Source organism: Chiroxiphia lanceolata, chromosome 2, assembly GCF_009829145.1.
Source record: "Chiroxiphia lanceolata isolate bChiLan1 chromosome 2, bChiLan1.pri, whole genome shotgun sequence".
NCBI lineage: Eukaryota > Metazoa > Chordata > Aves > Passeriformes > Pipridae > Chiroxiphia > Chiroxiphia lanceolata.
Genome location: NC_045638.1, coordinates 103,514,120 through 103,526,458, shown reverse-complemented (window position 1 = coordinate 103,526,458; position 12,339 = coordinate 103,514,120). Strand labels below are relative to the sequence as shown.

The window sequence follows — 12,339 nt, the reverse complement described above, 5'->3', positions numbered from 1 at the left end:
TTCCGGATCTGTAGGAATTTCCTGTCTGAAAGTACAGGTCTAGCCTGACAAGAAGGCTCCTTTAAGGACCGCAGCAAAAGCTATCCACTTTGAAGGTACTAACATCTTCCCACTGGTGATCTACAAGCATTGTTTTGATATGACTGAGAAATAAAGTCACAGGGCCATGAACCGTTAAAGATTAACTAATCTCTGAGATAGAATGATCAAAAGAACTAAGAACCCTTTAGAAGAGACTTCCTGTAGCAGGGGTGACTTTTTGACTTAAAGGGAAAAAACCCCAGAGGCCAGACTAGCCTGCTGGATGACTTAAGTGGAGAACAATTAGTAATTCACTAACCCTGTGAGTTACTCATGCCTTCAGTGTGTTTTAAGACCTCTTTTATCTTAACTTGTGCTGAGGTAATTTCAATTGATACTATACAGGAGACTCCAGCTCCTGGCCAGCTCTGGGAATACAGGGCACTGTGTTACTCCATCCAGAAGAAGCCACAGCTCTTAAGAGGACCAGGAGGCATCAGGTTTGCAGGTCTATCACTCTGCCTCAGTAGTAGGGCTAAGGTCGGAGCCTAAACATATTATAGAAGCAATATATGTGGTTCAGATTCATGTGCCTAGTATGTACTAGAATCATCTGTAGCAGAGAAAGGAAACCAGGTGCACTTCACAGAATTTACTAATAAATCTAACTAACTGAACAAAAAACTTTGCTCTCTTTCAATTATATTTGATATTGAGAGAAAAATAAATTGTTATTCTTCTGGTAAAGTATTAGCAAGCAATCTCCAGGAACTTGATTCACCACCATGAACTACATGTTCAACATTTACTGAAGTTAGAGACCATAGAATTATACAGTTATAGGATGGTTTGGATTGCAATGGACCTTAAAGATCATCTAGTTCCAAACCACTGCCATGGGCAGGGACACTTTCCACTAGACTAGGTTGCCTCAAGCCCCATCCAACCTGGCCTTGGACACTTCCAGGGATGTCACAGCCACAGCTTCTCTGGGCAACCTGTGCAGTGCCTCACCATCCTCACATGGAAGAATTTTTTTCCAATATCCAATCTAACCCTGCTCTCTTTCAGTTTAAAGCCATTCTCTTATCCTGTCACCCTTGTGAAGAGTCCCTCTCCAGCTCTTTTGGAGCGCCTCTTGGTACTGGTAGGGCCTCTAAGGTCTCCCTGAAACCTTTTATTCTCCAGGCTGAATAGCCCTAAATACAAATATTTGAAACCAGCATTTTGCAGATTTGGTCACTGAACAGCAAACCTATCAGTGATTTTGGAAGCTTCATCTTTTAATGGAAAAAAGAGGACTCTAACAAATTAATTTGCTAGGCCCTTGTTTCACACGATCTGAGGTAACACCATGTTAACAACCTACAGTCCACCTTTGACCTAAGACAAATTTTGATGACAAATTTTTGCATACTGCCATTTTTAATATTTGGGGTTTTTTTCATAATCATTAGAAAGGAGCTGATTGCCAGGCTGGAACAAGTGGAAAAAGAAAGCATGGATGCTGCTCAGCTGGCTAAGGAATATGCAGAACTGACAGAGGAGAACCGAACACTGAAGCTGGCCCAGACGCAGTGCGTGGAGCAACTGGAAAAGCTCAGAATACAGTATCAAAAAAGACAGGGTTCCTCATAACTCCCAACTAGCTTGTGTGAGGCAGTTCATAAATGACTGGTCCTGTGCTGGAAAGAGATTTTAAAATAAGGATCTGTTTAATATGTTATAATACTTTACTACAGATACGGAGTATGTAGAAGTCTATATTTGATTTAATGCTTGCCAGCCAGTAACTTAATATAATGGATATTTTATCCATTATATAATGGATATTTTATTTCAAGTAACATAATTGAAGTTAATCTATCCCCATTATATGTTCTAGTAGATCAGGTTTCTTTTCTAAACATATTTCTTCCAATTTAAGAAGATATGGACACACTAGAAAATGGTATAAATAGTTCCTGTGTTGGAAATTTGGATCATACTAAGGCATACAGCAGGGGCAATGTTAGTATATGGAATACATGTATGTTAAATTTAGTTTGGTGAAGATTTTTTTTGAATTATTTTCCTCATGCCTGAAGTGTTTGGAAGTTATCTTAAAACAGATCTCCTCGTTGGTAAAAACTGTACTTCATTATCCCGTGTCAACTTTACATTGTTTTATAAAATCTGAGAAATTGCACATTAAAAATTGAAGTAATATAATTTTTTTTTCAAATGAGTGCACTGACAGTAATAATTAGCAAGTTATGAAAATAAAAGGAAACAGTTGAGATCAAAATTTCCTTCCTCAAGTGTAAAGATTTGAGAGTCTTTTGGCTCTTGTACTTTTTGGCATGCAAGAAATGAAAAATTAATATAAGAATCATAGTTTCATCGTAGTTTCAACTGAGAATATGTCAGTAAAAGTGCTGTGAGGATATTTTGTTCCTATTTTCTGGTCTGTTTTGAAACATAAGTGGCTCTAAGTGGGGACAGGATGTACAAATAACCGAGAATATACAAATAATGGGGATATACAAATAACCAGGAAGTAAAATGTCAGTTTTACTTGCTCTTTTTATCCCTGTGTTTTCCTAGTTCAACTGGAAATTCTTTGTTATACTTCTATTTCTATTCATTATTCATTTTTTCATTAAAAGTGGATATAGAAAAGTTCTCAATATTCTCAATCGTTGTATACATCAGAACTTTAGCTTTGTTTATTATTATTAATCTATCATAAAAATGGTATTTTATATTAATCAAAACAATTCCTGACAACAAAGAGGACAAAAAAAGTACACAAGTTTCCCTTTATTTTCCGTGCTCACTGCCTACACAGTTCCTGCAGCACATGTGTGAGAACAGGCTCTGCATTGCTCCAAGCACCTGGGACTGCTATAGGAGAACAGGAAGAGTTTGCAGGAGAGGACAACCTTGTTTCCATTTCTCCTCCTGAGCCATCAGGGCAGTGCCAGCATCCGTGCCCATCATTGCTTGCTGCTGTACCCTGGCCAGAGCGGAGACACGATGGGAAATCACTCCTGAGGCACGCGCTTCTTGCTGGGATGCTCCACAGGCAGTGCAGCACTGTGTTTATTCCTCTTTTCTTGTTATCTGAGGATCAAATTTTCACTATATCTTGTGAAAGTTGAAGAGGGAAAAAAAAAACATAGTTAATAAAAGCCACTTGGAATATCAGGCAGGGAATGATGGGAGAGCCTTATTTGAGTTTTGCACTGATGGGAAATGAAACCTGAACAGACATCAAGGCTTTGCTTTGAGCACAGAACACCGCAGAGTCCAAGATGTACTTTTTTTTGTCTGTATTTATGTGTATTAACAAAAGCGTTCTCATTTTCAAATTAATTTGTCATTTTAGCAGTTTTTCCATCTAGCTTTGAAAACGTCATCCAGTCTGGTGATTTCAGTGAATTCATTGAAAACTGTAAAAAGTACATAAAATTACTTCATCAACAGACTGGCTTCGGATGCAAATGGATTAGATGGCAGACCTTAAAAATAACTGCATTCACCTTGAAATTTTCTATTTAAGTGCAGCCATTTTGCTTTAGATATCAGAATAATAACAGATCATATACTGGGATTAAAACCTGAGGGAGAGCCACAGTGAGGTGGAGAAGGAAAGCTGGGCCCCATTTGTGACATATCGCACTTTGAGAGCAGCCAAAGAGTATATTTTACCTGTAGGTACTGAACAGTATGGAAGTCTTCAGGAAACATTTTTATACATGTACAGACACCAAATTTGTGGTGTGGTCCAGCTACCAGCCTGGATAAATATGAAATTCTTAAACCATCCCAAACTAATTGAAGTCAGAGATTTGTATTTAATCTTGACTATGACTATTTGCAATCAGATTTGCCTCCTACTTTTAGTTATGGTGAAAGTAAAAAAATAACAGCCTTGTATCAATATATTTACCTGCCAGCACGGATGCTCAGGTGTCTGAGAGCATTTACTTGGAGAAATGGTATCACAATTCAAATGAGTAAAACTGATATAGAAGTACCAAGGAAGAAACATTAAAGTACTTCATTAAAACTATTTTTAAAAGAAAAAATAGTAAGAGAAATGGGATTCAAAGATAGGACAGTAAGCAAATGGAATTTTCCAAAAATATTCATAGGTAAGTCAAATTAAAATGTAGCAAAGTCAACATCATCCAGGTGTTGCAAAGCATAAACATGGCTAGAACAGCCTTCTGAGAGGTAACTGCTGTATCTATCATCCACCTCTTCATTTTTTTATCAAGTTCATAATAATGAGAAACAGTTTCATATTCAATAAATCTCCAATTTTGACATGCTGAGTTTTTTCTCTAGATACTCTGGAACTCTGCTGAATAAATAGCTGAAATTAAGCTTTTTAATAAAACGCTCTTCATATTGATCTTGTATTTTCCAAGTAAACTGTATGATTTGCGTGCTGGTATTTTAAGGAGAGACTTTAAATTGGTCTGCAAGTTAGGTCCATTGGAAGTATCACACTGTAAAAACAAGTTTTACACAATTATTTCGAAGATGGTTTTACACTGTATTTCACCCAAGAACTTAGAAGCCTGTTTCAGCTTTTGAGATCAACTGCCAATGAAATGTTCAATTTTATAATTTCTGACTACAGCCTGTGGGAACCACGATTGTATTCAGCAAAACAAGGGTGCAGTCTGAGGCTCTTGCTGTCAATTCGCCAGTGGTCAGGAGGCAAGGAAAGGCATGTGAAAGGCTCAGATGGCAAAAGAAGCTGCTAAATGCAAACACCTCCACAGACAAAGTGTATTTGTTGCTATTATCCAGGTTATCCAGGTTAGCAAAGATAACCATGCCACTGTGATGGCAAATGGGTTTGCTTCAAACCAGTTAAGAAAGAGTGAAGTATATGGGTTTAAAATAAAAACAAGACCTGTGATTTCCATTTCATATCATTACTAACTAAATTCCTTCCATCCTAATGGGTGCTGAACAAACTCAATTTAAGTCTTCCAGTTAGCAAGGATATGACTCATGCAGTCTTGAAACAACCAGAGGCTAGGGCAATTTGATACTTGAAAAGTCTGGAAGATAAGGACATGCATAAGGTTTGGGTTCAGCGGCTTTTTTTTTTTTAATGTTTCACTTTTCAGGATTATATTTGTTCTGGCTGGTTTTGTGAATCTTTCGAAGTGTGTCACCTCCCTCCAGAGGCTTTACTGCCATCTAGGCCTTTGTGAGCATTACTCGTTGTTGTTAATAGTGGGTACAAGTAGGCAAGGGTGGGACAGAGAGGTGTTCTCAGCCTTCCTTTGGGCTGGTTGGGGAGCTCTGGCTCTGTCACTTGGCTGTCTCACCTCCACGTATCCATCTCACAAACCACCTCGCAGAAAGGAGCTAATCACAGTCTTAGCCATGGAGCCACTTGGTGTTTTTTCCTACATAGGATTCCTTACTTGCTAAATGCACAAAGTAGAAGTGTCTAAAGGAACACAAGGGATTTGTCTGGAGGAGTCTTTCTTCTCGTGAGAGGTACAAGATGTGCAGTGTTGGAAGAAGAGGGCTGCAGGGAAAGGAACTTCGGTCTGGGCAGTGATGTAGCAGCAGGAGTGCTGGCCCTGTCCAGCAGGATTGTGAGGAGAGCTGACAGAACCTGGGTGCTGGCATGACTTTTCTCTCCTGTTCACATACTTCCACAGTCATACATGTGCACCCACAGCACTGAGGATCTTGTCCCTCCTCGTGGAGTGTCATGGCATGCATATCCATGGATAATACGGTGATGCACATCCTTGGAAAAACCATGATGAAACTATTAATGGTCTTCATGACAGGCCTGGAAGGTGTGCAGCAGTGAAGGACTATGACCACTACTGAACAAGTACCAAAAAGATGGGCCCTGTTGTCCATCCTAATAGACTTCTCTAGGACAGGACCAGACACTGTGACTGCATGACTGCACCACAATGCACATTAAGGAGAGAGGGAAGGCAGCAAACAAAGTTGGAGGGGCAGTCTCAACCTTACCATTTCCTTCACTGAGTGTCTTGGTTTTGCGATGTTAAACTGGGAGTTATCAAGATGGTCCTTCAGGTGTGCACCAAAACTGCATGGCTGACGCTTTAAATTCAAAGTAGATTGTAAGAATGAAAAAAATCTACCTTGCTTTGGACAGTGCCAGTCACCTCTAGGTTCTAGTGCTCCTTACAGGCAATGTCATGTATTGCTCATACCACATCAATGAAAGATGACAACCATTCACAAATCACTGTTACACTTGACCCAGGCTTCCTAAATGGCACAGTTCAGTGTCTTACACTGTAGAAAGCACAAGATTTGGCATGAGTCATTCTACTTTCCTACATATCAATCATCAGTTCCCCCTTCTAAACCTCAGTTCCTTCAATCCTCCCTGACCACAGCCCATGCATCTGTACTCCCCACTGAGTAAGCAGCATCAGCCTAGAACTCAGATCCAGTTGACTGGTGATCTCATGGTCTGATGATCTCCATGGGCTTCAGATGGTTTCCAAATGTTACAGTCATATGATGTTTTGCAATTGGGTGCTGGTTTGTGGCAGCAAAGTATTCCACCAACCTGCAGGTGCCAGTTGTGAGAGATGCTTGGTTTCTTTGAACTGGTTAGAAAATATGAGAGCAGGTGGTCTGTGAATTTAGTTATTTGTCTGAATCTTATACTAAATTTTAATACAGAAATTAGGGAAATGAAATGAGGATGTGTGTGCTGATGTAACAAATGTGCAGTCAGATGCCAAACTGTGCTCTGGGTGCTCAGAATGAGTAAACTGATGAGAACTGTAAGTGATGGAAAGGAAGTAGGTACAGCTAGGAAGAGGAACTGGTGAGTGAGCTGTTGCTTTATCTGCCTGCTTTCTTGCTGTTTATGGCTTGCACCAGTGGGATGTATAGGCTGTTGTCCTTAGTTCAACATTAAGAAGCTTTTGTTTAGGTATACATGAATATTTACTTCATTAAGGTTATGTTTTTGTTGACTCTGTCTAGTATCAACAGAGCTATGATGTGATACAGACACTCACAGTGTTGCAAATGGTTCTTCTACAGAAAGAGGAATAACCAGTGTCAGGATATGAGTGTATTCTGCTAATCATAGAATCATAGAATAGTTGAATTTGGGAGGGTCCCATATGGACCATTGAGCCCAATTCTATGCCAACTGCTGTATTTGCATTAAAGATAAATAAAGCCTTGATAAATAGCCTACGTAGAGTAAAAACTACACTGAAGCCAGAGCACTTCAGTACTGAAATAACTGCGTCCCCACTAATGGGCTTTTGCTGCTTGTGTCGCACAAGTGGAGTTTGAAACTTTTATTAACCAGATCCCAAGTTTCCCACATGAAGGGATAATGATGTGATGTTATGTGATCAAAAAACTTTCACCTCTAACTTGTGACTGTCTTACAAGTGTATGACACATCTCAGTGCACAGCCCAGATTGCCTTGTGGCCACAGACCTTCCCCACAGCCATTTCATCACAGTGCTCTCCCCACATCGTTCCTTTAACTGTCTCATTACTTTGCTGTCCATGAAGAGCTGAAATATGTTAATGACTCTGAATTTTTTAAGAGTAGTCAGAAGTAAGTTCATCATTTAATGACATTACCTGCTAAGAACCTTGACTGTCTTGTGGTCAGACTGTTTTGTATTCATGTTCTGCAAATATGTCAATATATATGTTTACTGATTAGATGTCAGTACAAAAAAATACAAGTCTTAATATTCATGCAAGACATTCAAACATATTCCTATTAATGCTGTTTTAATATTAGGCTTATTCAGGATGTTCCTTCCCTTGGCTGTGAAAAAAACCCAGTTACTCACACATGAAGTAGTACCTCCTGATGAAGTTATCTGTGCCAAGAACGCGAACACTTCTTTTTGAAATAATTTCAAAACAGGCGTACTCTTTCAAGGAAAAAAAAAAGCCTACACATGTTACAGTTCCCAGCTAATATAAATTAGATCTAACCATGCACTAACTGCTAAAAATGTGCTTAAATCTATTTATAACCCTTTACATAGTTCTCATCAATTTACATCGGAAAAAGACACCACTACATTTGACTGTCTGAGCTCCCTCTTGTGGGTAACGGGACATTATTAATATGAAGCAGAGACAATGTTTTGAGCATACAATTATGTTTGTCCAAGTGAAGTTTTGTTTGTGTAAGTGTTTATGGCTAATAATTCTTTATATATCTAGGTACAGGTCAGTACACTAATTTATCACCATCTGGTCACATCTGAAACTACCAAAAGAGTGATATCCAATATTTTAAAAATACTAGAGATACTTGCACAGAGGTGTAGTTTTCAACAACATCTTGAACAGCAGCTAACATAAGCACCCGAGTTAAATGAGTTCCAGCATTACACAGAAGCTGAGAGAATTCATAACTGCAAATTATTATTCAAACTGAGAGTAGAGAGTAAGTTTAGGTTAGACATTAGGAAGAAATTCTTCCCTATGAGGGTGGTGAGCACCTGGCACAGGTTGCCCAGAGAAGCTGTGGCTGCCCCATCCCTGGAAGTGTTCAAGGCCAGGCTGGATGTTCAAGGCCTGGGTCAGGCCAACCTGACCTAGTGGAAGTTGTCCCTGCCACGGCAGGGGTTTGGAACTAGGTGATCTTTAAGCTACCTACCAACTCAAACCATTCTGTGATTATATGATTCTGTGGTTCTGTGAGCTACATCATAACATCTCCAGCCAGTTCAGCTGGCTTTATGTGCCTGGAAGTCTGGCCTATATGGCTTTACTTTTTCAAAGTACTAGACAGCACTGACCAACTGCAGGGACTTTGCGGTGCTTATGTAATGGTACAAAAACTGAGAGTACAGAACAGCTGAAGAATGTGCTTCTTTTTTGCTGGCAAATTTTAAAATGCCTTAAATCTCATACAGCCTGGTATTCATGAGTGACACATTTCTAACAGAAAACACAAGTATCTTCCTATTTTCCTCTTTGTATTTAGGTTAAGTAATCTGAATACAGGAAGTGTCAAGCTTCGGAAGAGTGCCCAAATGCATGGGCAATGTTCCAGCCGCAGTTCGAGTTTCAATGAACTGAAGTGGTTGTGCTGGAATATTAGGATTGTTTTACCAGTAATTAATTTAGTGGCTCTTGCACATCCCACAGTCTATTTGAACAACCATGTTTTTGGAAAATTCGGTTTCCTAGAACATTCTGCGAGGAAAAAGAGCGGAAAAAGCATGCTACTAAGTATGTTTTTCTGCTTTAGCTCCTTCAGAATTCTCATTTAATTAATAAAAAGAGGTTTATGTTTTGTCATTTGGCTGAAACATGGCAAGAGACAAAATTCCAGTTACACTGTATTTAAAGGTGAGATATGAAGACAAAAGAAAGCATAAGCAGGATTTTACCTGAGTGGATGTCATTTTTACTGGTGGATACCTTTGTATCTCCTGAATATGACTGAGTACATGCAGTGGTTTCAGATGTTTATGACAGTATACTAATCCTGTAATTTCTGTCCAAGGGACTTTTAATTAACTGTTTGACTGCCAGAGTAAATCTACCACTGCATTACTGTCCAAAAGGGAACCATCCCTGAATGCTTATCATGAGAAAGCGGCATTTAAAAGTGCTTAATATTCCTTTAAAAATGAGGGTGTCCACATCTAAACGAACAGGGCTGCCTGGTAAGAAACCATCAACACCAAAAATGCACCACATGGTAAACTGCATTTAGGCTCTGGTTCAACACAGCACTTACAATGGGGCACTGTGCCACATCAAACAAATCCCTCGAACATATATGTAACTTGAAGCAATCAGTAGTTCCCACTGATTTGCCAGTAGGTCTATTCAAAGTCGTTTTATTCATGCACTGAAGTGTTTTGCTGGACTGAGGCCAAAGACACCAGTGCCTCAGCTTGAAACTTGACTGTTACAGGTTCATTGGAATTTAATTACGTACTTGGAGTGTTCAAACAGTGTGTGCTGCAGCAGGACCCTTCCACGGAGCTCTCTGTCAGTGAGCTAAAGAGCTCCTTGCAGCATCTGGTAGCAGGGAGGACCTTCACGCTGTGAGGAGCATACAGAACCCAGGCATCACGCTGCAGCACTTTGAGCTGGGTCTGGGTCCAGTTGCAGCTGCCAAGCAAGCCAGGTGCTTTGTAATGCAGAAGTAACGAAGAAAACATTCTCTTTTGTCCCTCCTGGTAAGCACATTTGTTCCCACTCACACATGCCAACCCGTATGAAGTATCTCCACAGGGTCATTATATGACACTATATGAGTTTTTAAAGAAAAGCAAGCAAACACAGAAGAAATGTCAAATATTTACAAAGCACTATAAAATACAATTAGAAATGGCTCTTAACTAGAAGAATAACAGCATAAAACTATTTTAAAAATTTAGAAATACTACTCTTGCTTTTCTTTTCTTCGTAAAAATGTAGCAGAAATACCGGACTAGGACAAAAATACCATGGGTGCCTGTCAGATAGGTCCTGTTCCTCCTTTCTTCTCCCTTCACATACCCCTCCCCATTCTTCTAGCAAGAGGAGATCTCAGCTTCTTCAAAGATGAGACAGCGAAATAAAATATTTCCCAGGGTTCTGGTTGTGGCATCCTTTTCTTGGAGAAAGTCCCCTCTGCTTTTGATAGGAAGTGGAGAGAGGAGGAGTACTTGGGTTAAAGGTGGGTTCTCTGCCCTCCATATGAATTTCTGCTCAAATTTGGATGTGTAATAAGCAAATGAAATTTTCAGTTTGCATGTGGTAAGTAGAGAGGTAGAGCTAAAGTATTTCCTAGCTGAACTTACTCTGTAACCCAAGAGCTTTGATGCATTGGTGACAATCCAGCACATGGATCTCTCTCCTCCACAAATGCACACTTCAAACAGGCATATGTGACCACACACAATTTTGCTTGTGATTTCACCTCACAATTTGATCCTCCCATGCTGTCAGTGCCATTCCTTTGGTCTTTCTAAATTGTGAAGGAGGAAGATGTCAAGTTCAAATACAAAATAATCAAACATCTGGACCCAGGAAAGAAGAAGACTCTGCCTTTAAATTTGGCTAGAACCCATTGCTACTTTTCTGATTTGCTTTATCATCACTAATCACTACTAATCAAAACCAAAGCTTTCCCTCCCCTTCCCTTCTCTCCCCTTCCCTTCTTTCCCCTCCCCTTCTTTCCCCTCCTCTCCCTCCCCTCTCCTTCTCCTCCCCCACTCCCTTTCCCTTTTATTTTCCCTTTTTTTTTTCCTTTTCTTCTTTCTCTTTAGTCAGGAGTATTAAAATATATACCTACAAGAGATAAGGAACTTTGAGATGTCAGATAGTGAGCCCAGACCTATTGTGATGTGTACAACTGAACAAAGAAAATTACTATTTCGGCATGATTTTAAGCATTTTGAGGTTTTTGTCTGATGATGCACTCTTCTGTTTCAAGAGGAGGATTTACTTAATATCCCTCTGAAGCAAGCAGAGGATTTATGAAGCACATCATCTTCAGCAAGTCTCAGCCTTACTGGTGCATCTTTGAGGACTTTTACTTAAAAACAAATAAAGAAATACTTCTAGCCCCATTTAATTATTTATTAAACACATTTCTAAATACTGTTTTATCAACAAGAGTCAATGCCAGCCAAAGGATGAAGTTAAAAGAAGAGGAATAGTCCACGGTGGGCTTAGATTGGTCACTGTAAAGCCTAAGCTGAGTTTTCAAAACTAAGTAGTGTTTGTGTAAGCAGCATGCCAAGTCTTTTGGGACTTCATTTTCAGGGACTGAGTAATAGGTCTTTTTGAACATCTTATTTTTTTGAAATAAATTAAAATTGACATGTCACATCAAGCCATACTTCACTTTTGAAAATGAAGACTGTATGAAGATCTCCTCTGACATCTAACAGGGACCTGGACAACACAGAAAACTCCCCAGTGAGATGTAAGCAATTCAGATCACATGTTACCTGCAGCAGATGCTGCCCTGGGAACAGGGTCAAGAGCAGGGAGTAGATGTCTGTTCAAACAGTAAGTGCCTGCTATAGAGATCTTTTACTTCTCCAATGACTCTTTAGGGACTTCGGGGTCTAGTCACCCACCAGCTGGGTCTCCAGTTCTAAGATTCTATGACTCACTTAAAGCCTAGCTCTCTGCACTCAAATATGGGAATGCTGTTAAGGCTGAGATTCTTGGTATTCTAAGTTGTGTTATGTGGACATAAAAGTACCTAAAACTCACATTCTGGGTAGCATCAGCCATATTGTTCTGCCTTCCCTTGAAAAACCCCTCCCAGAAACCAACTACGTACCAACAAACCATTC

At 39.6% G+C, this 12,339-nt stretch overlaps 1 protein-coding gene across 3 annotated transcripts in view; it reads left to right on the top strand.

Annotated features, from left to right (window-relative positions):
- Window positions 1-2,669, top strand: part of MAP3K7CL (MAP3K7 C-terminal like) — a 30,812-nt gene extending 28,143 nt beyond the window's left edge. For all 3 annotated transcript variants that reach the window (XM_032679327.1, XM_032679326.1, XM_032679328.1), the window contains one exon: window positions 1,479-2,669. In XM_032679327.1, coding sequence (XP_032535218.1) covers window positions 1,479-1,659 — 181 coding nt within the window. In that variant the 3' untranslated portion in view covers window positions 1,660-2,669. The remainder of the gene's footprint in view (window positions 1-1,478) is intronic.
- Window positions 2,670-12,339: the final 9,670 nt, after the last annotated feature.